This window comes from Onthophagus taurus, chromosome 3 (genome assembly GCF_036711975.1).
Source record: "Onthophagus taurus isolate NC chromosome 3, IU_Otau_3.0, whole genome shotgun sequence".
Taxonomy (NCBI): domain Eukaryota; kingdom Metazoa; phylum Arthropoda; class Insecta; order Coleoptera; family Scarabaeidae; genus Onthophagus; species Onthophagus taurus.
Genome location: NC_091968.1, coordinates 4,360,801 through 4,387,404, shown reverse-complemented (window position 1 = coordinate 4,387,404; position 26,604 = coordinate 4,360,801). Strand labels below are relative to the sequence as shown.

General features: G+C 33.7%; 1 protein-coding gene across 1 annotated transcript in view; it reads right to left on the bottom strand.

Moving 5' to 3' along the window:
- Positions 1 to 6,095: 6,095 nt before the first annotated feature.
- Positions 6,096 to 26,604, bottom strand: part of LOC111417507 (uncharacterized) — a 37,049-nt gene continuing 16,540 nt past the window's right edge. The window contains exon 5 of the mRNA XM_023049810.2: positions 6,096 to 7,201. Coding sequence (XP_022905578.2) covers positions 7,092 to 7,201 — 110 coding nt within the window. The 3' untranslated portion in view covers positions 6,096 to 7,091. The remainder of the gene's footprint in view (positions 7,202 to 26,604) is intronic.

The following is a 26,604-nucleotide window of genomic DNA, read 5'->3' as shown; positions in this document are numbered from 1 at the left end:
TTTAATTGAATCACAGTCTATTATTTAACAAGCGCTAGCGACTAAATTACAGTTCTTATTTATTTGCTTATGTTCATCGAGAACTTTACGTTAAGGTCCGTTTACACGCCCAAACCAGTTTGTGCAAACGAATTGAATAAAATATTTACGTTCACACGCTCAGTTTAGTTTGCACAATAATATTGTGAAGTGTAAAAATTGACCCAAAAGTTGTTATTAATCAGTTTGTAGTGTTCAAAATGGAACATCTAGAACCTAGGCGAAGAAAGAACTAATACTTCTTTCAACGGCTGCGGTGTCCATTGTGAAGAGAAAGAAGGACTTGAAGACAAAAAGGAAAAAATGGTGTAAACCATGGTTGTTACTAGTGATGGAACGGATAGTGATTTTGCGAAATGCCGAATATCCGGTTATCCGGCATATCTATCAGGCCATTATGGTTATTACTTCTGGTGCATTTCTGAAGTGACATTGCCACTTTATTGCGATATTTGAATAAAAATGAAATTAATAAGAAAGCTGATAAGATATGTTAAATATCTAACTTATTTGGATCCAAGATACAAAATGAACTTTTGATGCTGATTTAACTAACGAAGCAACTCTAAAAAAAGGATAAGAATTGAATTTTATAACGAATTTTGAAAGTAATCGACAAAAAATTTTATCAAAACTTCAAATATTATTTTCTCAAAAACTAAAAGTTATTTTTCAAAACGGATTGGTTCATTGGAAAAAAAAAACACTTTTATTAATACTTTGGGAAATTTTCATACTCATATTCCAAGAAATCGATTTTATACGAATTATTAAAATTTAATCGGCGGAACTTGCAAAACTCGAAAAAATTGTCGATCATTTCAAAAATGTATTTCTCAAGAATTGAAAGTGATTTTTCAAAACGGTTTTTTGCATTAAAAAGAGGATACTTTAATTAATAATTGGTGAGATTTCCACAAGGATCCTACAAGAAATGAATTTTATAACGAATTTTGAAAGTTATTGATGAAAATTGCAACATCGAAAATTTTATCAAAACTTCAAATATTGTTTTCTCAAAAACTAAAAGTTATTTTTCAAAACGGGTTGGTTCATTGGAAAGAAAACACTTTTATTAACACTTTGGGAAATTTTCATACTCATATTCCAAGAACTCGATTTTTTAAAACTTAATCGGCGAAAATTTGCGAAATTTGAAAAAATTGTCGATCATTTCAAAAATTTATTTCTCAAAAATTGAAAGTGATTTTTCAAAATAGTTTTTTGCATTAAAAAGAGGATACTTTAATTAATAATCGAAAGTGCTAACAGCGACAGTTCTGTTAGTAATTAATGTGATGATGAATTATAAGCGAAGAGAAGAAAACTAGAGACGAAACTGCAACAAGAGATTTTATATATCGCATTGACATTGTTACAATGAGGTTGCTAATGACAAACCTGATATAAATAAAGTTGTATTCAATGAAAAACGTCCTATTGGGGTTGAACTTGATTATCTGCAGTGTCCAACACCTAAAACAGATACTAATTCCTGTGAATGGTGGAGCACTAAGTAATACGGTTTTAATATCCGTCCAAAGCCGGATATTTGGTAACTATCCGGTATCCGGCCGGATTTGAAAAAATAGCCGGATAGGCCGGATACCGAATAGTTGCCGGATATGCGTTCCACCACTAGTTTTTACAAAACTAGTGAATAATAGTATGACAAAATTGATCATACTATTCTTGTACAGAAACTTTTCTCCTTTGATATTCCAGATGGCCTTGTTCACTGGATTATGTCGTATTTATCTAACCGAAGTCAAGCAGTCAGGATTGGTAGCTTTATATCTGGCTACAAACCTATCACATCCGGTGTGCCTCAGGGCAGTCATCTTGGACCCTTACTATTCGTAATGTACATAAATGATATTTCTTCGTGTTTTATATTTTCTAAGTTTCTACTCTATGCCGACGATAATAAAATATTCACAAGGATCGGGTCTAATCTGGACTGCCTTAGACTACAGGAGGATCTTGACCTTAAATTATGACAAATGCCAAAAAATTACATTTACTAGGAAACGTTATCCTCTTAACTTCTGCCTGAGTTGAGTTTCAATGTACCGCAACGGCTTACACGTTTCAACGCTACATTTCGTCTTGATAGATCTAACACCAACCTTTATCAAAGCTCTCCATTAGTTCGAATTCTTAATTCCTATAACCAAGGCTTCAACCATGTACCTCTCTTTGACGTTTCCGTACGCTCTTTTAGAAACTATGTACTAACTAATGTATAGCTAATGTTTTGTTGATCGCTTTATCGTTGTATTTATTTTAGTTTATATCACAATTTTTTTTATATTAATTTTCGTTATTATGAGGATGCTTTGTTGGGGATATTCTCCACGTATGCATCCCGAATATGTAATAAATAAATAAATAAAAAGGATGTGTTTTCCGATATCAATTTAATTGCTAAACTACGTAGTGAGCCTGATGATTGAACCTCGGTTTAACTGGAACTTTATGTCATATTATTAAGCAGAGGTCGATTGCGGCCGAGGCGCTACAATCGATACCATCTTGGACAACTCTAATGTTAAATGGTTTAGTTCGGACGAAAAATACGAAGTCATTCCTGTATACACGAATTTGCTAAATTTAATTGCACCCATCATATCGAAAGCAGACACCGTTATGAGACGTGCGTTACCCTCCATAAACGGCTATCATCTACGCTGAAATTTTTTGCAACTGAGAGAAATCAGAAGATTATTAAGTGCCATCATTCCAGAAACAGACAGGGCATTAAAAGACATATATCTCAAAGTATATTTATTGAATATTATTTATAATAAGTTATAAAATACAAAAGGAAGTAGTACCAAAATATTTTCCAAACAAAAGGAACTTATCAAATGGTAATATAAATTATGTTGCGCCAACCTCGAAACACTGAGGTTGCGAATTGTGGTTTATGGTTAAGTGTGCAATGATTGCTGAGTGCTGAATGGGGGTTGAGTGTGAGGCTGTAGAATGTCAGTCTCCCTGTTGGCTTCTGGGTCCAAGGATCGCATATTTTTCGTGAAAAGTGATAAGATGATAAGATACGCGGTAAAGTCAACTGATAAAGTTGGGGCAGGTGATGGTAGGTTATCATTCAATATGCATGTCAAATTGTAACTGAGGCTTGACCATCGTTCATGCCAATACACAAAACTCAACCCGATTTTCTGTCAAGACAGATTTTACTCAAGTAATATTTTTTGGCTTGCGCAAACTTGTACTTTCAATGTGAAGTTAATAATTATTGTTTTATTCAATATTGGTGGAAATAAAACATATACAATATATTGTAATAATATAACCAATCATAAAACATTATTTTGAGGATTTGAAGACTTATCGTATTGAACCTAGGAGAATTTTATAAATGATAATAATAATAAATTTATTTTTTCTAATATAAAATATTATTTACGGATGAATTCCGTTATGTATTATTGGCCGTTGATGTTTTCTATTGTACATAACCCATGTAAACTCGATACGAAGTAATTTTAAAGACCATCTGACAGATGGATAACCTCAATTTGATTTTTTCTCAATTTCTTATTCAAATTCTTATTTATCCGGTTAAAACTATTGAAAATGATAATCTTAGCATAATAAGAATAGAAAACAGCCGTCATTTGTGTGAATTAATGAAATTTTAGATGAAAATCCATAATCTCAAGATTTCAGCATTTTGGAAATTTTGCCGTTGAATATAGAACAAAATGATCAGATATCTGAAAATCAATTTAAAGAAGTATTGAAACTACGAGATTTCATACATAAATATAGTTATTAAAAAAAATTTAATAATATTTAATCAAATTAAATTAGTGACATTTCAAATGTTAAGGTTGGTAATGACGGAAAATTTTAAAAACGAATTTCACGTTAATGGAATTGACCAATCAGGAGACACTATTTTTCAATTTCAAACATTATCCGAACGAAAATTTAAAATTTTAGTGTGATTTTGAACTTGAGAGAGAACGCACGCAAATTTTGGCTCGTCCAACATTATATTATTGAACATAACCTCAAAAAAAAATTTATTTGAAGAATTTCTCCGATTCAAAGAAAAAAAAATAATAACCCTAATGAAGAAACATCAATTTAGTTAATGTTCCTGATAATCCCAGAATCCCGTACCGTGGACATATTTATCCTGCAACCAACAAACTAAGCTAAGTGTTATTATTTTCTTTAAATTTATTCGTGTTAATTTAGTTAACAATTCACTTACCTTCAATACGAAAGATAATACTGAGATATTGCTCATAATAATTCTATTTATTGTTTATTTATTTGAGTTTTCAAATTTAATAGGATTAGATTTAATAGAATTATGAATTTTCATTTTACATATTTTTAAATAAACCTCAAGTAACATTACAATATATTCTTTTAAATTTATTTATGAATGTTTCTAGTTCTAGGTCTTGTGTTAGTTTTAGTGATAGTGCTAGTGTAAAACTGGAACTAACACTATACTTAGAACTAGAATCATATGGGTTTAGCCGTCTTTAGAGACGTGCGACTAAACCTGAATGATTCTGGTTCTAGGTCTTGTGTTAGTTGTAGTGATAGTGTAAAACTAGAACTAACACTAGACCTAGAACTAGAAACATTCGGATTTAGCCGTACGTCTTTCAAGACGGCTAAACCCAAATGATTCTAGTTCTAGGTCTTGTTAGTTCTAGCGATAGTGCTAGTGTAAAACTAGAACTAACACTAGACCTAGAACTAGAAACATTCGGATTTAGCCGCACGTCTTTCAAGACGGCTAAACCCGAATGATTCTAGTTCTAGGTCTTGTGTTAGTTCTAGTTTTAGTTCAATAACAATACACAACCTAGCGCTATGTAGTGTTGACTGGCACTACTTAGCACTGACACTAGAATTAATACTAGACCTAGAACTAGAAACATTCGGATTTAGCCGCACGTCTTTCAAGACGGCTAAACCCGCATGATTCTAGTTCTAGGTCTTGTGTTAGTTTTAGTGATAATGCTAGTGTAAAACTGGAACTAACACTATACCTAGAACTAGAATCATATGGGTTTAGCCGTCTTTAGAGACGTGCGACTGAATGATTCTGGTTCTAGGCCTTGTGTTAGTTCTAGTGATAGTGTAAAACTAGAACTAACACTAGACCTAGAACTAGAAACATTCGGATTTAGCCGGACGTCTCTCAAGACGGCTAAACCCGAATGATTCTAGTTCTAGGTCTTGTGTTAGTTTTAGTGATAATGCTAGTGTAAAACTGGAACTAACACTATACCTAGAACTAGAATCATATGGGTTTAGCCGTCTTTAGAGACGTGCGACTGAATGATTCTGGTTCTAGGCCTTGTGTTAGTTCTAGTGATAGTGTAAAACTAGAACTAACACTAGACCTAGAACTAGAAACATTCGGATTTAGCCGCACGTCTTTCAAGACGGCTAAACCCGAATGATTCTAGTTCTAGGTCTTGTGTTAGTTCTAATTTTAGTTCAATAACAATACACAACCTAGCGCTATGTAGTGTTGACTGGCACTACTTAGCACTGTCACTAGAATTAATACTAGACCTAGAACTAGAAACATTCGGATTTAGCCGCACGTCTTTCAAGACGGCTAAACCCGAATGATTCTAGTTCTAGGTCTAGTATTAGTTCTAGTTTTACACTAGCACTATCACTAGAACTAACACAAGACCTAGAACTATAATCATTCGGGTTTAGCTGTCTTGAGAGACGTGCGGCTAAACCCAAATGATTCTAGGTATAGTGTTAGTTCTACATAGTAACAGTGCTAGTGTAAAACTAGAACTAACACTAGACCTAGAACTAGAAACATTCGGGTTTAGCCGTCTATTATTAGTTCTAGTTTTACACTAGCACTATCACTAGAACTAACACAAGACCTAGAATTAGAATCATTCGGGTTTAGCCGCACGTCTCTAAAGACGGCTAAACCCGAATAATTCTAGTTCTAGGACTTGTGTTAGTTCTAGTGATAGTTTTTCATTTTACATATTTTTAAATAAACCCCAAGTAACATTACAATATATTCTTTTAAATTTATTTATTTTTCTCACATAAATTTAACAATCACAATCATTATTTCTTAAATCGATATTAAACGATCAATAATCCGTATTTTTTTTATAAATAAGTAGTTTATATTCGTAATTCCTTTTTGATTGTCCACTTATAACGTTGACTTTTAATTGCTTTTTTTACTTATTACTTTTTTTTTTTTTGGTTGATTATTAGACACAAATCTAAACACGCAATTTTTATTTGTATTTATGTATAATACATAACCCACAAATCGATATCTCATTTATTTTTTAAAGGTAATTTACGTATATATTGATCAATTTTTAAAAATAATACATTAAAAATCGTTTCTGTAACGTAACGTAATTTGAAACGAAACAATTTGATATGTCCTAAGTATTTTCTTCGTTAAAACCGATTTTTAAAGTATTATTATTTATTAATTCACTCCGTTTTTTTTCTCATTAACATCTATGTTTTAAGTATTTTGATTTTAGAAAAAAAGTCTCTAATACTCTTGTGCTTTTTGGATGGTTCGCAATAAGGTATCACATTCAAATGTAATTAATTACGTTTTATAATTTACGTTCTTTTTAAATACTTTTATACGTCTAAACACTTTTTCACAAACAGCAACAATCTTAAATTCGTATCATTTTTTTTTTCTTTAATCTTAAAGCTACAAATTAAGAATAACAAAACCTAAAAAGATATTTTCGTTTTGTATATTATTTGATAAAGTCGGTATCACAGTTTGATTCTAGTTTTTACGCATATTTTATTTTAAGATTGTCTTCAATTATTTGATTTTAAATTCAATTTTATTTATTTTTACTTTATTCTTTTAGTTTAAGTCGTATAATTAAGTAGTAATGATTTTAAAACATTTTCCCTGTGATACCAATCGGAATTGATTTGTTTCTTTGAAATATAGAAAGTGACTATAACAACAAGTGGAATTATCATTTTTTTACGCCAAGAACAACCTAATTTAACCGTTGTCAGTCTTTTGAAACGGCCGATGACGAATTTGTTGATGAGATGGACGTCGTTGATGACGTCGAATGTTCTCTATTGATGGAATTAATCAGTTCCTGATTCTCTTTGCGTACTGAAACAAAAAAAAAATCATTCCAATAATCTAAAATTATATTTTCGCTTTCTTTCTATCTTGAGAAACTGATTGTTATTAATAAATTTTCAAGACGTTACAATAACAACGGAATGGAGGTGGTGTTTAAAAACGATTATGGACATTAAAAATAGGTTTTAGAGGTTGCTCTAAAGAGGTGGGAGAGAATATAAGCGCTTATTTCTTATTATAACCAAGAGAGTTGTTGTTTGTGGGATGAATCTCAAAGATTTTAGATGTGGTGTTTCTAAGAACATTAAATAGCGAAATTTGACGAAGAGTTGTTTTGAAGCTTTCAAAACACAACTTTGAAATCATAACACAAAGTTTTTATTCACTTCAGAATTGATTTATAAATTTATAAGACTTATATAATAAAGTTGTACATTTCCTTTAAAACAAACTTTTACAGCCTCATGCATGCAATCAAAAACAAAGATTTTATATCTTTTTGAGAAGGCATAAAATCTTTTGTTGAAAATTGTGTCTTGTGGAAGCAAATAAAAGAGAAGATGTACTCATAAATCTCAATAATAATCATAATAAACTAGTCATATTGAAAAAGAATGTTTTTACAACCTTGTTTACGTCAATTTTAAATTATTCGTTTAAGAAACAAACGTAAAAATTTTTATACTTTTTATCTATATTGTTATTCTATTTTTAAACAGGCTTTGATGGTTATTTTAAAGTTGCAGTAAGACTGACAGTAAGTATTTCCGCTTTGTACGTTTTTAAATTCGATGTATCATGTAGGTGGTGTCTGGGAGCCAAAATAAACAATACAAACCGAATTGGCTCCGATATAGAGAGAATAGGAGAGATTGAGGAGCTGAGAGAATTCACATATCTGGGGTACAGATCCAGGGAGGATAAGAAGGACGCGGCGCATGTGAAGAAGATTGCTAAAAGGGCAAATAAGGCGATGGTGCAGGTCAGGACGTACACAATCGGTACTGGAGATGGTTTCTGAGTCTGGCGAGGGACACAGGGGTATATTGTTAAGGTGGATAAAATGTGTGTGGAGACAGGCAGAAGAGCAGTTAAATATGAAGAAATGATAAAAGACCATACTGCGGGATCCTAGGGGAATGTTGGAAGTTAGGGAGGGGAAGATTAGATATGGTATAGAAGAAAGAAGGGAATATTACAAAAGGACAGGTTATTCGGAGGCAGAGATAAGTAACAAAAGAAGGGAAGGGGTGTTGATGTGAGGGGAGTTAAGTGACAGGAATAGGGATGACGTCAACGAGTCAACGTGCCTGAGGAAGGCAATTTTGCCGAAACAGCTGTAGCACTGAAAAGTTAGTCTAATAAACTATTTAACACTGTTGACTCATACCTTTTTGATTTCACACATCTCAACGATGCAAATTGAATCCCAACTTTCCAAGGAATAGGGATGTCCAGAGACAGGAGAAAAGGACGCTGATACGAGAGGGAAGATACAATAAAAGATATAATGAGGGGACATAATGACGGAGGGGTTTCCAAAATACTTGATGAGGAAAGGAAAAGGATACTTTTGTGGCAATGAGGAGAGAGAAAACAGGTACTGGGCGGACGATGTGGAGAGGATTGGGAAACGCTAGAACATATGTTAAGAGGATGTAGCGAGCTGAGAGAAGAGGAAAGGAACCGAAGACAGATTCTGGAATAGGGGGGAGAAGACTGGGAATGGATGAGGGAGGTGGTTAGGACGAGGAGAGGGAGGAAGTTGAATTTGGTTTGTCATATATTGTAATGGAAAAGGTAGTATACTACCACAAGGGAGTATACTTGCTGCTAATAGAGCCTACTTACTACGCTAACAAAACGTTTATCAGGTCTAGAATCGTCTCCAGAACAACCAAAATCAAGGATATACAAAACTCTGATTATGCCGGTTATCACATATGGATCAGACACATGGAGCTTGACAGCTAGCGATACAAAGAAACTTCTTGTTTTTGAAAGAAAAATAATTAGACGAATATGGCGAATACGAACGAACGCAGAGATTGAAGGTATCCTAGAGAGAGAAAACATTGTACGTTTCATAAAGGTCAAACGTCTCAGGTGGTTTGGACATGTCATGAGAATGGCAAATCACCGGCTACCAAGAAGAATGTTCGCGTCTAACATGCCAGGAAGATGATGCCAAGGTTAATCTCGAAATCGCTGCAAGCATGAACTGGAGAGGGATTTTCTGAGTATGAAGGTGTGAAATTGGAAAGGCAGAACTTCAAGCCGAGATGGATGGCGGGAAGCCGTGAAGCAGGCTAAGGCTCACCCTGAGCTGTTTTTATAGTACAATTGTATGAAGTAGTAAGTATTTTTTAGTAAATATTTCAATTTTAGTACGTTTCATAGAGGTACTTATAATTACAATCTGTTCATAGAACATTAACATAACGTTAACAACACGTGCGAATATCGGATTCTGCAGATACATGCATTTCGAATCATATTAATTGATTCGCTGCCACTATGTTTCTTTCAATCGTCAAAAGATCCGTGAATCATGTAGTGCTGTGTTCTTTGAAAAGCAGCGAATGGTTTAAAACCAAACTTCATTAAACCTTTACGAAATTGTCTAAATTTGTCCTAAATTGTGAACATAAACGTTAAAAACTGGTCTATAATGTTCAAACTGTATCTAAGATTATGTAATTTTGCACTACAATTGTTTAAAATCGCAAAAATTTGTTCAAATTCATATAAATTTTTATAAAAATGTCTAAAATTATTCAAATAGCCTAAAATTAAACATAACATTAGTTGAACTACACTAGAAATAACACTAAACCTAGAAACTTTGGAGTTTAGCCGTGCGTCTTTTGAAAAGGCGTTTGACATTTCCGACACTTCTAACTTATTTCTGAAGAAGGTTGCAACATGGTATCCGAAACGTCAAACGCTTGTTTTAAAATCGAAAGTTTCTAGTTCTAGTATTGTGCTTCTTCTAGTATTAGTTTAGTTGTCCAAAATTATTTAAAAGTGTATCCAAAATTGCCTCAAATGATCAAAATAAACACTGTCTAATACGTCAAAATGTCTAAAATTGGTTTACTATCAAAATTCAAGAAGATGTTCGCATTCTTCTTTGATGAAATTGGTGGTTTGTCGCCTTTTCTCAGTCTCCATTTCCAAATTTTAATTTTAAGGTTAGAACAGGTTAGAATATCATCAAAATACCTAATAGTAGGTCTTTTGGTCACATAGAACTGCCAATTTAATATAATAGACTCCTAAATCCCTAGATTCCTTGGTTATCTCAAGGATTTATTAACTATGAGATAAATTGAGGTGGTAGTACGTACGACCCTGTTATCTACGATATAAATTGTATCTTATAGATAGCTTAACTGACAGATAGCATTGGTTTGGTAGTAACGGGCCTTAGTAGAACTAGAATCATTTGGGTTTAGCCGCACGTGTCTAAAGACGACTAAACCCAAATGTTTCTAGTTCTAGGTCTGATGTTAGTTCTAGTGACAGTGCAAGTGTAAAACTGGAACTATCCGCACGTCTCTAAAGACGGCTAAACCCAAATCATTCTAGTTCTACGTATAGTGTTAAGTCTACATAGTAACAGTGCTAGTGTAAAACAAGAACTAATCCTAGAACTAGAAACATTCGAGTTAGCCGTGCGTCTCTTAAGACGGAAACTCAGAGTTATCATAAGGACATCATCTTTTCCAAGCAAGAAAGCTTTTCCTTTGCGAAACTACCCAATGCCTTTACTATTAAGCTATGTTGCATTTTATGTGGGACAGTGCAAGTACACAGCAGTTTCGTAAGTATGATTACTGCATTCATATACATGGTGTATCTAACGAGATTTTTCAGCGAAAATTAAGGGGGATTTTCATATAACTTTTTGGTCAAAACCACTTCTTCTCCAAGTTACAGCCCTCTAGAATTAGCGAAAAAAATTGTTTTTCTTTAATTTAATAAGGATGAAATTTGGCATATAACTATTACTAATAAGGTGACATTTTTGACGATTTTTATAACCCTAATATGTTTTTATTAGGGGGCAAAAAAAATCCAACCCTATGATACTTCGCATCACAACTTTTTAATGCGTCTACATTTTTCTATTTAAAAAATTGATTTAAATAGAGGTATTCAATATGCAACTTTTTTGTCTCTTAACATTTTCTCCTAAAATTGTTAGTTTGTCCATAAAAAAATAAAATAGTACTCAGACCTATTTGACACAAATTCACAGTATGGTTATTATTTATATAAAAATATCAAGTAGACTGATGTCATAATGACAAATTTTTAAATATTAAGAACAGTTTCTTCCAAAATTGTTAATTGAATCAAAACAAAAAAAAATATAATACACAGACAATAACAATTAACAAAACTACAAAAACAAATAATAACGTTAACAAAATATTAATATAGTAGAAACCACGAGAGCTGGCAGTGACAGATCGCTTAAAAATGGTATGAATCAAGATATGGACGTACGACTTAGATTATTTCACCACATACATTTAAATGTGGTATGTTATTAATGGAGGTTATATGTCAAACATTGTCAAAGATATTATTTAATGATTTTCCTTTCAATGAAAACATTTTCGGCTTGTGAAAACATTAGCTTTGTTCGTTGGGACTGCACTACTCTGCACGACATGGCACTCGTATGACGTCATAGTGCAATGAAGTGTAAGTCAGTGCAATGTCATGTCAACTTAGTGCAGGTCAGAAAAGTGTATAAACCGTGGTCGCAACGAACAGATTTTTATAAAAAAAACTGTATAATATTTGAAATGGACGAACAGGAGATTGTCAGCGAAATACTCGTGGAAAATGAAATCATTGCAGAATGTTTTTTTGGTAGCGATTCATCAATTATTATTATATTATTATTATTTTTTATTTTTTTCAATTATTAGTAAAATATATTTTCTACCCCAAACTACTAACCCTTATTAGTTCTTTCAAAAGTACTACTTAACGTATAAAGAAATCACATGCTAAATTGCACCAAAATCGATAAGCAGCACTTGAAAAAAAAAATTTGGGGTGGAGAGAGTAGTTAACCCCAGCTACCCCTAAATGAGAAAAAACACATAGTTAATATTTTTAAATGTACTATAAGTGTATTTAATGAAGCCAAAATCGACAGGGTAGTTTTTAAATTATTCCAAAAAAGTAGGGGTAGTTTTCTACTGCCTCTACTGGGATTGAATATACTGTGTTCTCTTATACAACAAATATTAATTATTATAAGGTTTTATTTCTTAATATTTAATATTAATATTAATTATTACAAAACACGTTTTCAAATATTCCGCCATTTTAGTTATACTGCATTAAACTGCACTTATTGAACTTAATCGAAAGCAGGTGCAACAAAATCTGCACTAACTTGCACCGGCTGCACTAAATTGCACTGCACATGGCTCAACGAACAGTATGAGTGCAACTGCACTAAACTGCACTATCCCCAACGAACACACAACATCTGCACTAAATTGCTTAGTGCAAGTGAGTGCAAGTAGTGCAGTCCCAACGAACAAAGCTATTAACAGATTCATGACAACGCTCACAAGACGTTTCGATTTGAGGTTATAATTATAGAGTTACATCCCTTAGAAGAACAGACGTACTTTTTCGACGTGGCCATTTGAATTGTACAGCAGACGTATTAAAGTAATGCTATCTCTTTCTAACACACATTACTCTCTAGCGGTTTGTGAACTACGTATGGTATTTGTAACAGCGGAAAACGATGATTTACTGCCAGCTCTCGTGGCGTCTACTATAATCATAGTAAATGTTGAAAATGCCGCCCCTCAGCAACGACGCACGATTCTACCCTTCGCCTCATTCCATTTCGTATTCTTCGCACATGATGCGATGATACGATTCCGTAAATCATTGATATTTTCAACAGGAGTTGAATAAACCAGGGTTTTAAGAAAACCTCAAAGACAGAAATCTAGTAGATTTAATTCCGGAGATCTGCTGGCCAATTCTGAGGATCACCGCGGCCTATTCAACGATTTGTATAAACTTCGTCTATTGAAACGTGAAACCTGATTTCTATCGAAACGTCATCAAGAAGCAGGGGCAACTCCTCTTCGAGGAAATTACAGTATGCGTCTCCATTTAATCTCATTGGAAGAAAATATGGTCCAATTAAATAATTGTCAATGACCCCAAGCCACACATTTAATGAAAATTGGAGTTGAAAATTGGATTCAACAATTTTATGTCGATTTTCTTCAGCCCATATGTGATTATTATAAAAATTTCTGATGGATTTTTTTAAAATATTCGCCTCATCAGTAAACAAAATACGACATAAAAACTGCGGGGTTTGTGTAACCATTTGAAGAATCCATTGGCAAAAAATTAACCCAGGTTAAAAATCTCGCGGTAAGAGCGCTTGAACACGTTGCAGATGATAAGGATACAAAAGTTGTTCTTTTAAAATCCTAAACACGCTGGAATGGCTAAATTAAGAACTTCCTCTAGTGCTACATTACGTACTTCTCGTGAACGTCCGCAATCGACAATTCTTCTTAAAAAACGTCCATCTTCTCGAAGACGTTGATGAATACGCGGAAATATGCTGTGATGAAGTAGTGTACGTTCTGAATATAACTTAGCGTAAAGCCTTCTAGCTTCTAACCCATTTCCATTAGCACGACCATACACAAACTGCATGTCTGCCATTTTGGCGTTTGTGTAGTTTGCCATTGTGTTACTAATTAAGCAATAATTGTTTTAGTTTACAAAAATAATACGGACAAAATCAAAACAATGAAAATATTTGTCATTATGATACTTGCCTACTTGATATTTTTAAACAAATAATTACCAATCTCTGAATTTATGTCAAATAGGTTTAAGTATTTTTAATGGATAAACTAACGATTTTAGGAGAAAATATTAAGAGACAAAAAATACCTCTATTTAAATCAAGTTTCTAAATAAAAAAATGTGGACGCATTAAAAAGTTCTAATACAAAGTATTATAGGGGTGGATTTTTTCACCCCCTTGTAATTATATTATAGGGTTATAAAAATCGTCAAAAAATGTCACCTTATTAGTAATAGTTATCTGCCAAATTTCATCCTTCCAAATTCCTCCATAGTGAATTTATTAAAGAAAAACAATTTTTTTCCCTAATTTTAGAAAGCTGTAACTTGGAGGGGAAGTGGTTTTGACCAAAAAGTTATATGAAAGACTCTTTTGCATCAATTTATATTGTATTGTAAGTTATATGAAATTCCAGGTATATAATACACTTAAATTTTAAATGTTTTAAAATTTTTTTAAGTTTTAATAAGCAAAAAAACAACATTGCGCCTTCTCGCCACGTCATGAGGAACAAGAAGCACCATCCCTAGCAGAGATAGATTTAAAAGCCCTTCAAAACCTAATAAATAATAAGTCACCAAATCCCATGCGAAATTCCTCAAACAAGGAAGGGTCAATGTTAAAATCAACAAGTTAACTGACACTTACCTTCGTGATTTTTAAACAACTCAGAATCAACAACTTTAGGATGGGGAGCAAACGTATAATAAATAGTCGTTTTGTTCTCATAAAAAAACTCCGATCGATGCGTTAACGTAACAACAACAGCCGAAACTGAAGCAAAAAGTAAAAAGAGAAACATCCCGATAACGATACAAACGATTCTTCGTCTTCGCCTCTCTTTGGCTTTTTCTTCAACACTTAACGCGACACTTTTTCTTCTCGCGTTACTTTTTCTTCTCAAACTTTTCCGTTTTTCATCACCAAAGCTTGAACTTCTCGATGGTATTTTTCTGTCATCGTAACTTATCTGCGATCTTCTCGATCGCTTCGAAGAGTTTCTTTTGGGTTGGTGAAACGAATGAAAAGAAGCGACCGAACCCCTCCGAATGTCATCTAAAGAAGATGTTTTTAAAAGTTTGCGATCGTCCCGAAACGATGGACTCCTCGAATGACTCGGTGACGGTTGAAGACTGTTTTGATGGAAATTTTGAAGGCTATTTTGGTTGCTATTATGCAAAACGTGTTGATGAAAGTGGTGTATTTTTGCGTTTTCTATCTCATCGGCCAGAAAGATACCGTCGATGTCGTAAGCACTCATCTCGTTTTGATTGTTGGTGGTTGACTGAAAAAATCCTTCTCTCTATCCTCACTAAAACTCGGTTTGTTTTAAACCGCTAAATATAGCGAATACACAGTGCGGTCGGTGTTTCAGCTACGCAAGTCTACTTTAAGTTTCAAGGATGGGAGAACGACTGAAGAAATTGTGTTGCACGAGTTGGTCGATACCCGTGATGACGGAAGCCGCACGTGTTAATTTTCCTACGCGAATCGATTATAGGAAAAACTGGAATATAATGAGACTCATCGAAAAGGAAATCGATTTCAATTATAAATATTTTACCAAAATAATTTATTCAAAATGAAAAAGGGTTTTAAATGATTTTATGTTACTTTAAAAGCTTTCTCCTGATAGTTTGATTATTTTTTAAGACGAATCTAGCGTTAGCTTTAAGAAAGCTTTGTAAAACATTTATTTCGAATTTATAGTCGTTTAAACTCGGGTTTAAATGGTGTTAATTTGAATTTTAGAGAGTGTTTATAGTTGTAACAAAGATGTAGATAATTAAGAAGTGGATTGAGTGAGTTTTAGTGCAATAAAAATATGCAACATAGTGATATCTTATGCTAACTAGCGCTGTCGTTTGTAAAATAGATAAGATGAGAGATGTTAATCTATTTGTAGAGTCTCTCAAGATGGCCAAGGGCCGAAACTAGTTAGACTTAAATTCTATATAAAATAAAAGACAAACTTTTAATTTTATACTAACATCTAAAAAACGACACTGACCCGAAATTGTAGGTACATCTATTTTTTTTCTTTTGTAGAATTTCTTGGTGTATCTAAGTGTAGTATCTAAGTTGGTTCTTAGACGTATGCTGCAAATCAGACTTGAAATCGTATAACGTGATTGTCGCATAGCTTTATACTTTAAAACAAATGGTATTTTAGGTCTTTTGGTATTCTACATTTTTTTCTAAGATAAGTTACACCTTTACCTACGAAACAACATGAAATCTCTAAAAACGATCAAATGTCGCGTAGTCAAGTGATGTATAACGCGCTACAATTGTTGTTACAAGTTCTCTAGATGAATGAAAAACATGAAAACATCTTCATCATGTTTGTCAGAACTCTGTTAATAGTTTTACATAAATTATATCGTAAGAAATGAATACAGTAACAAGATTTGAGTGGTTTTATGCTAACTAGCGCTACCTAGCATTGTCACTAGAACTGACACTAGAGGTAGAATGATTTGAACCCGAATGATTCTAGTTCTACCTCTAGTGTTAGTTCAATGAAGAATATACAACAATTTAACGCTGAATAAAAGTTAAAATTAGAACTAACACTAGACCTAGAACTAAAAAGTATAATAATAATCACTTTATTCGGGCAATTTTATAATTACAATCTTGTGAAGTAATATAATATACAGGGTGATTCATAAGTAATGGGCCAAATTGTAAATGTACGTTCAGGAGGCCAAAATAATAATATTTTCATTAACAATAATGGGTCTTAGTCTGCTCCTTACTGAGATACAGGATGTTAAAGCGAAAAAAATAAAATAGATTTTTGTTAATAGATCAGCTACTTTTCTACATAATGACTCATAGTTGACTTATAGTTTTTGTAAGGGTAAACAATAATGTGTGAGAGGATTTGAGTTAACTCGTAGATGTCGCCACATGCGTCATATGAATTATGAAACGTCAATGAGCTTTTACGTTTAATGAATAGTTTAAAACATTTTATTGTTAAGTAAACTGATTCATTCTTGTCCTAACATAAATCAAAATGCCGAGACATAATCACTTTTCAAACGAAGAAATGAGAGACATGTTATGCGTTTACGCACAAGAACGTTTTTCTGGGCAAGCAGCATCCAGAAAATATCGTGAAATGTACCCTTACAGAAGGCAGCCAAACCGGAAGATATTTCAAAATATTTATAATCGATTGGGTGAAACAGGTTCATTTCGTCCAAAATATCATACAGGACGTCCTAAGATTATCACTCCGCAGCAAGAAGATGAAATTTTGGTAAGAATTGCGCAAAATTCTGAAATAAGCACTCGTCGATTGTCTGCAGCAACTGGAATAAGCCAACCATCCGTGACTAGAATTTTACACAAGGAAAATTTATATCCCTATCATTTTATACCTGTGCAAAATTTACTTCCAACAGATTATCGAATCAGAGTTCAATTTTGTCAGTGGCTAAAAGGAAAATTGAATAATAATCCAACATTCCTAAATAACATTCTTTTCACGGATGAAGCAACCTTTACCAGACGCGGAGTTTTTAATTGGCGAAATAGTCATGCCTGGGAAACCGAAAACCCTCGTTTAAAAAAAGATAGACATTTCCAGCACGAGTTTAAAATAAATGTGTGGTGCGGTGTAATAGGCAATACATTATTGGGCCCAGTTGAATTACCTCCTAATTTAAATGGAGAGTCATATTTAATTTTTTTAAATAATGACTTAGTCGACCTCTTGGGAGATCTTCCATTACAACTAAGAAGAAATATGTGGTTCATGCAAGACGGTGCTCCTCCACATTTTTCACGTGCTGTGCGCGAACATCTGAATGAAACATTCCCTCACCGTTGGATTGGACGTGGTAGTGAATTTCAGTGGCCACCTCGCAGTCCCGATTTTAATCCACTTGATTTTTATGTGTGGGGTTACATGAAATCAATGGTCTATGCTGAACCTACTATAAATACACGAGACGAGTTATGGAATAGAATTCAAGATGCAGCCAATTCAATACGAAATAATCCTGCTACATTTTTTAAAGTCAGACAATCCTTAACCAAACGGTTAAATGCGTGTATAAATGCTGGTGGTGGTCATGTTGAAAACCTTTTGCAGTAGCTCATAATTAAGCTTAAATTTAATTTAACTTCGCACAACATTAACATGTAGGTTTTGATAACAGTTGTCGTAAGTGGTCTTAGTTCAAGTCTGTTCTAATGTTGTATTTCGTTTTATTAACTGGCGTACAATAAATTGTTTTATTACGTAATTTTTTTATGGTTTCAGTTTAATATTGTTATCAATTATCAATTACGGTTAGGTAAATGTCAACATTCCATGCCATGCTTGTGTCTTAACAGATTAATGCTACGTCGACCACCGTGAAATGTAGTGTAGTGAATTAGTAAAATTCAAATATCTCGAAAATCGTTAATATTTTCAAGATCAAAGAAGTATAGCTTTTTTCTACAGAAATGATGGGGCTATCCAAATTAAACAAGTATGTTGTAAAATAATGAGCGATAAAAAATTTGTAGCTGATTTCATCTAATTCATATGGCGCATGTGGCGACATCTACGAGTTAACTCAAATCCTCTCACACATTATTGTTTACCCTTACAAAAACTATAAGTCAACTATGAGTCATTATGTAGAAAAGTAGCTGATCTATTAACAAAAATCTATTTTATTTTTTTCGCTTTAACATCCTGTATCTCAGTAAGGAGCAGACTAAGACCCATTATTGTTAATGAAAATATTATTATTTTGGCCTCCTGAACGTACATTTACAATTTGGCCCATTACTTATGAATCACCCTGTATAAATAATATACCTTATTCGGTACAAGAATGATTTTCAAAAGAAAAAGAAATAATAAAAATACAAAAATAAGACAAAATATTATAAAACCAATTTAATTTAACGTGATAGAAAAAATTTCGAATATTGTTGTACTTTTACTGGTTTATTTATATTTTTGTTGTCTAACTAGTTTCGGCAAAAAGACATCATCAGAGACAACTACAAGAATTAACAATTTTTAATCAATAAGTGAAATTTAAATATGTGAATTAACAATAAAAAGTTTTTTAAAAAATACTTACAAGTCAATGAATTTTACAGGAAATTAACATCGAAAATTTTCCTGGTTTAACTACTGGTTAATATTAATTATAAATAAACCAGTAAAAGTGCAACAAAATTCGAAATTTTTTCTATCACGTTAAACAAACTGGTATAATGGATATTAACTTCAAATTCAACCTAAATTTAATTTAGTTATTGAGAAAAAAGCCCGAACATATAGGCGGAGTGCAGGTCAACCCTGATCTTCCTGATCTTTCTCAATCTAACAGAAAGAAAGACCGTAAAGTAAAAAAAAAAAACAACAAAACAAAGGAAAAAAAAAAGATACCAATTGCAAGGAAATAATGAAAACTCATAGAAAAATGAGAGATAACCGTCACCCATCCATCAGCCAACATCTCAATGCTCTTTTAAATCGGTTCAGGGGCAGTCCAATCAGATGCCGAGGTAAATTATTGTATATGATGTATATCTTATAAGAAAAACACCGTTTGAAAAATTCTGTCCGGTGGGAAGGAGGTGTTAGTCTACCCCTGAAGCGAATGTTAACATTATGTATGTACGTCCGTTCTGAATTTAATCCTGTCGTGCAGGTATGGAGGGGTAGCTTCAGTGATGACCCTATAATATAAACAGGCCTTGTGGATGTATCTGCGAAATTTGACGTTCAGCCATTTTAATTGCTTAAAACTAAAAGACACATGATCATATTTCCTCAGGCCGAAAATTAAACGAATGCACGAGTTCTGAAGCTTTTGAATTTTTCCCTGATGCCTGGAATCCAAAAAAGCCCCGTATATGCTATCACAGTAATTGGAGTGTGACAATACCAGAGAGTTGCATAAAAGTTTTTTTGTGTGCCAGTCGAGACTATAACGATTAGAGTAAATCAGTTTCCTGGATATATACCCGGGGGTATTTACCCAAGATGGGTATTTAGAGGTACTTATAAAATTTAATTTAAATTGAGTTGTTGGCAGTTTTGCAAGCACTTCAAGAATGCAGAGTCGATTATATTATCGATACACCAAACTTGTTTATAACATCTACAAGAATTCTACAATGACGGTAAAATTGCATAAAAGTACTGAAGAGAATGGAAGTAGAAAAGTACTGATTGTGAGTAAAACAAGACGATACAATGTTGAACCCAAATTGTTCATCATAGTCCTGGAGAATGCATTTTAACAACTAGATTGGACCCAAAAAAGCGTAAACATTGATGGCAAATACCAAGTAATTTACGCTACGCGGACGATATAGTTCTTATTTTGGATAGCCTTGGAGAGATGAAACTAATGGTGAACGACTTAATGGAGGTGTGTGCAAGAGTCGGGCTAAATATTAACGTAAAGAAATCTAAATTTATGACAAATCTTGTTCCTAAGTCTAACATCAACATTGGGGATAATGTGATTGAGAGGGATAACAGCTATTTGTATCTTGGCCATGAGGTTCATGTATCGAGAAATAATCAAACAAGCGAACTAAACAGCCTACGGGAAACTTAGAGACATCTTCAAGAGCGATATTCCTATATATTTGAAAAGAAAGGCTTTCAATCAATTCGTGTTTCCGCTTATGACATACGGCTCCGAAACATTAACGGTAGCCACTGCTAGGAGGCTCAAAGTAACGCAAAGACCGAAATGAAGACATATGAAGAAGAACTGGCGCAAATGATCTGGGCAGCATTGTGGCAAAGCTCAACAATTGAATTCAGACAGCACAGAATAGAATCGAATGGAACAGAATAGGGAAGGCCTATGTCCAACAATAGCTGGATGATAATAATCATAATAACTTGATCTAATCTAAATTACGACAGATTCGTCTGATGATAGACGTCCATTTCATCATCTTCCTCTTAATTTTTTCGGAATCTGATGTATTTTTACTTGTATCACTTTTATACGTACTGTTTGGGTATTTACCCTGGGCCGGGGTAAATACCCGGATAAATATCCATTTTATAAATACCTACCCGTCAGGTATTTACCCAGTGCCCATCACTGGAGTAAATCAATTTTAACGAGCCATAAGCTCGACCAATCAACTGATTAGTGTGTTCCCTAAAGCTCAACGCCTCACCCATGACCAGTCCGAGGTTCTTGACAGATTTACTCAATGGAATAGGAGTATCTCCTATCGACAGGTGATAAAACCCCTACAAATTACATATAAATACCGGGGTTGGGCATAATGCACTAAAAAATAAATGTAATAAGAGTTTCACTACCACTACTTCTTCAGTGGTAGTTAAATACGAATTTCATCATCACTGAATATTTAGTGATAGTGAAAAAAAAAATTACATTATCACTAAACCTTTAGTGATAGTGAAAAAAAAATTGCACTACCACTAAATATTTAGTGATAGTGAAAACCTTTAGTGATAAATAAGATTTTTCAGTAACATAACACTGCTTCTTGAAGAATAAAAGTAAGACTATACATACAGGGTGTACAAAAAGTATGGAATAATGGTTCTACAGCCTAAACTTCAACTTATATTAAAAAAAGTTTTAAATAAATGTAACTTGAAACTATTTTCCGCATATTTTGGCGTAGAAATAAAATCAAAATGATGACGGCAGTCTGAGTTGCGACATGGTGAGTGTGTTTTTTAAATGTAACACCCTGTATATTTTAAGGTTTTTGGATTCCTTGAATTGACGACAAGACGTCAAGTCATTCCATCAAGTTAGAACAAGCGAAAGCCCAGTCCCGCAACCATCACGATTCCAAACGTGTTGTTTACAGTCGTGTGCCGGTGAGTAAAGTCACTTTTCATTCCTGTAGGACTAATATTAAGAGGAATCAAAAAAATTAATCATATTTTCAACAATTTTTATATTGCGGATACTTTGTTTCGGCATTATTTCAGCCGATTTGGCATTCCTAGCACTATAACCCATGATCATGGACGACAATTCGAATCAAAGCTCTTTTCAAAATTTCACACCCTTCTAGGAACACGTCAAATTCATACATCCACCTTCCATCCCCAAAGTAACGGAATTTTAGAAAGGTTTCACCGTTCTTTAAAAACAGCCATAACTGCCAGAGGTAACACTACGAGGTGGAACAATGATCTTCCCTTGGTTCTCCTAGGCCTCAGATCATCTCTTAAGGAAGACCTAGGTTGTTCATCTGCCGAACTTGTATACGGTCAACCACTTAGGCTTCCAGAAGAATTTTTTGTTAATATTCAACACCCTTTGGAATCTGATCCATTGCTATCTAGTTTACGAGAAACATTCTCTTGTTTGAAACCCGTAAACACAGTTTTTCATTCTAACCAAAAACCATTTATTCATAAAGATTTATTCATTTCAAAATTTGTTTTTGTCAAAATTAATGGGATTCAACCCTCTTTAACACCAAGATATGAAGGCCCATTTAAAGTGATAAAAACATTTCCGATATATTTTGTAATTTTCAAAAATAACAAGGAAGTAGCTGTTAACATCAACAACCTTAAACCAGCATTTCTTTTAAAAGAAAATTCAACATGTCACCACAGCGAGGCATCAATTCTCATAATATAAAAATTCAAAAAAAAGTTACTTTCAATTTTTAATATGAATTTTTTTTTTATTTAACCACCATATTATTCCTCTTTTTATTAATCTTTATAGGAGGGGAAGTGGCTGTAGTATGCTGTGCACACGACATGTACAAATCAAAAAGAACGTTACTATATAAAATTATCATCATTCAAATAATCAATCGATTCTATCAGTCCTTAGAATGTAGTTCATATTATTATTTAATAAAATATTAATCCACAATACACCTTGCCATACCGTTTAGTGGGAAACTTTCAATTCCGTTTTGCATTCGATCTTGCATGACAACCATCAGAATGTTGCCCAGAATTAATCCCAGTTAGGATTAAGAATTGATTTTTACTTCTGGAGATTCAAAAACGAAAAATATTCTTACAACGTAGCAACCTAATCGAAGACGAGATTGCTTGAGGAGTTTTTTTATACCATCTCTGCTGTGATTTGCAGTTATTGCATCAGCTGGTTGGAGACTGATAGGACCAAGTGGTCTTTAAAATGCTCTATTGGAATATGCACTATTGACTCACCCTGTATATACCCACACCCTGTATAAGCTGAGATTGCATGAGGAAATGTATTCCAAAATCGTGGAAAAGTCGTTCAAAAAAGTAGTCGTGATTTATTTCGCTAGATTTTCTTAATGACATCGTTTAATCGTATAATTACAGCGCATATACACCAAGAAGCATTTTTATCAACAAACTAATTGATAACTAACATCGGACATAAAATATAAATTCAAATGCATTTAGGTAACATGTTTCACTAAAAGTTTAGTGATAATACATTTTCTTCACTATCACTAAAGGTTTAGTGATAATGCAATTTTTTTCACTATCACTAAATTTTCAGTGATAATGGATTTTGCATTTTAACTACCACTGAATAGACAGTGGTAGTGCAATTTAGTGGTAGTGTAAAAATGCCCAACCCTGATAAATACTATGGATTACAGAATATGTAACTTCCGAGCTGTGAAATGCTAGTCCGAATCGGATGCTATTAGGTCTTGGGGCAGCTTCCTCTTTAAACACGTGTGGATTTGTTGGCGACCGACTTGATGCTGAACAGCACTAGAGCACTTAGTGATATTGTTAAAAAACTTTTTAGTTCGTTTTTTAATAAATTCGCTGATAGTTGGGACATTTAAGTCTTCATGGAGCTCCTCGTTTCTTACAAACCATGGCGCGTTCACTGAGATCCACAGAATTACTGGGCAAGAGTAAGTTACTAGTGGCCTGATGAGGGCCTTTGTAAAGAAGTAGAATGCACTCAGTTCGCAGTGGTTATTTTCTGTTGATTAGAGAATACAATTTGTGAAGCCTGGAATTTCCTTGGTTGACCTTTGAGATTGTGTTCAGTTTGCGCCACAATATTTATACAGCAGCAGAAGAAATAACTGCAAAGAGTCACAACTATTAAAAAGATCTTTTCTGCAACTATGCAGAGTTTTTATTAGGGCCGACGGCAAACAATTTAAGCATTTGCTTTAGTTTTAAGAAAATAATGCTATAATAATCCTTTTGTTTGTTTAATTTTGTCTTTAGGTTAACCTTATATGAAACAATCCTTTTACAAGACATAAGGGCAACCATCTTGTTGAAACCATATTTTGTAGTTCATAGATATTGACTGGCACATCTTCTAACAAAGTTAAGAGGAAATAAAGAATAAATACAAATAGTATACAAAAGTACGAATTTTTTAAATAACGTGTTTTTTGCAGAAAAACGTTTCGGGACATCCCCTGTATAAGATATTCTCTTCTCCGGGCGATTTGAACGACTTAAATGTTTGAATGTAATTTTTCTGGGATTCTGAATACAGCTTTGCTACCTCAAGATTGGCTGAAGCAGATTCTTCTATCAATTTCAAATTGCGAAGGCTCTGACGATATTAAAATTAATAGAATCAACCATTACTCTGTGATTGACGGTGGTTCACTTTCCATAACTTTGTCGTATAGCTTCGTAACGTTATCTCTAATGAGTCCGAGCTTCAAGTGGCTCTTTTTTTGACTTTGATCCTCAATCCATAAACTCAAAGCGTTTTCAACTTTTTCTATAGACCCTTTTCTAGAAAATCTGACAAATTTTGAAGATTTACAAACTGATATTTCAATACTTATTTTTTTAGCTACATCTGCTAAAATCATTATTTTATCTAGATACCTCACATTTTTATAAAAGTGATAACACTTTTCTAGATCGTTTAGAATCGGTTTTCAAGTTGAGAATATGTTTTCAATTCAAAAAAAAAAATTTGTTCCGATCTGGTTTAAATTTAGTTTCCGATAAACTCGAAAAATATTCGAAATTCAAGTGTTGTTCATTTCGTGAAGTGCATTTCAATTGAATCAGTCGTTGAACGTAAGCCAAACGCGTTTTATATGGATAGTTGAAAGACAAATGGATTGCGCACAATCATTAATCAAGCCGGTCCGGACGCGGCTCCGTTTCACGGTTTAAAAACACGGTAATTACTAACAGGGGGCCTCGCCGAATTGCATACGGAACGGCGCCAAATCGTAAATCCCGCGGACTCGCAAACCAATAAACCCCTCCGCGAACTCGCGCTACTATATTTCAACATTTCAATAAAACGAGTGGAAAACAGAGACAAACGCGGAGATGGTGTTTGCACATTTGGCCCAGTTTCAAAACAACGCGGAAACTCTATTGTATGAAAAACAGATAAAAAATTCAATGGAAGTGAAAAAAACATAAGTTGAAAATAAATTTTTTTATGTGGAGTATGCAACCAATTTTGCATCTAAAGTTTTAATGTAAAGTTGCGTGCGGTTAAATTCGAATGTTTCTAGTTTTAGCTCTAATTTTACAAAATCATTAGAACTAACACAAGACCTAGAACTAGAATTATTCGGGTTTAGCCATCTTGAAAGACGTGCGGCTAAATCCGAATGTTTCTAGTTCTAGGTCTAGTGTTAATTCTAGTGACAGTGCTAAGTAGTGCTAATCAACACTACATAGCGCTAGGTTGTGTATTGTTATTGAACTAAAACTAGAACTAACACAAGACCTAGAACTAGAATCATTCGGGTTTAGCCGTCTTGAAAGACGTGCGGCTAAATCCCAATGTTTCTAGGTCTAGTGTTAATTCTAGTGACAGTGCTAAATAGTGTTAGTTAGCACTACATAGCGCTAGGTTGTGTATTGTTATTGAACTAAAACTAGAACTAGAATCATTCGGGTTTAGCCGTCTTGAAAGACGTGCGGCTAAATCCGAATGTTTCTAGCTAGGTCTAATATTAATTCTAGTGACAGTTCTAAGTGGTGCTAGCACTACGCACTACATAGCGCTAGGTTGTGTATTGCTATTGAACTAAAACTAGAACTAACACAACACCTAGAACTAGAATCATTCGGGTTTAGCCAGTGACATGATTATTAACTGGACTGTGCGTTCCGCATACTTCCAGTGTAAAAGAGTGATACCAATAGGTTAGGCAACCAACAGTGACCATTTTAGGCAAAAGCGACCGGCCACAAGGCAAGGTTAATGCTATTGCGGGGCTGATAAATGCGCAAATAAGAAAAATACCCTTCTACTATGCACTTTACTGCTCTGCTGTACCTTTGTCAGTGACAAAATGACAAAGTATCTGTTTATAAACAAGTTCAAAATTTCGACAAAAATAATTTTTTTAATAATATTTTAATAATAACATTTTAAAACATTTTAATAATGTCATTTTAGATATTCACATGAAGCAACTTGCTCATACTTACTTGTCTTATTATGCTATTTTAGTAAGAGCGCTTTCTTATGGCGCGGCCCAGCTTTTGCCTACAATGACAAATGTTGGTTGCATACCCTACTGGCATCACTTTATTCGGCGAACACGTAGTCCAGTTGATAACCATGTCACTGCG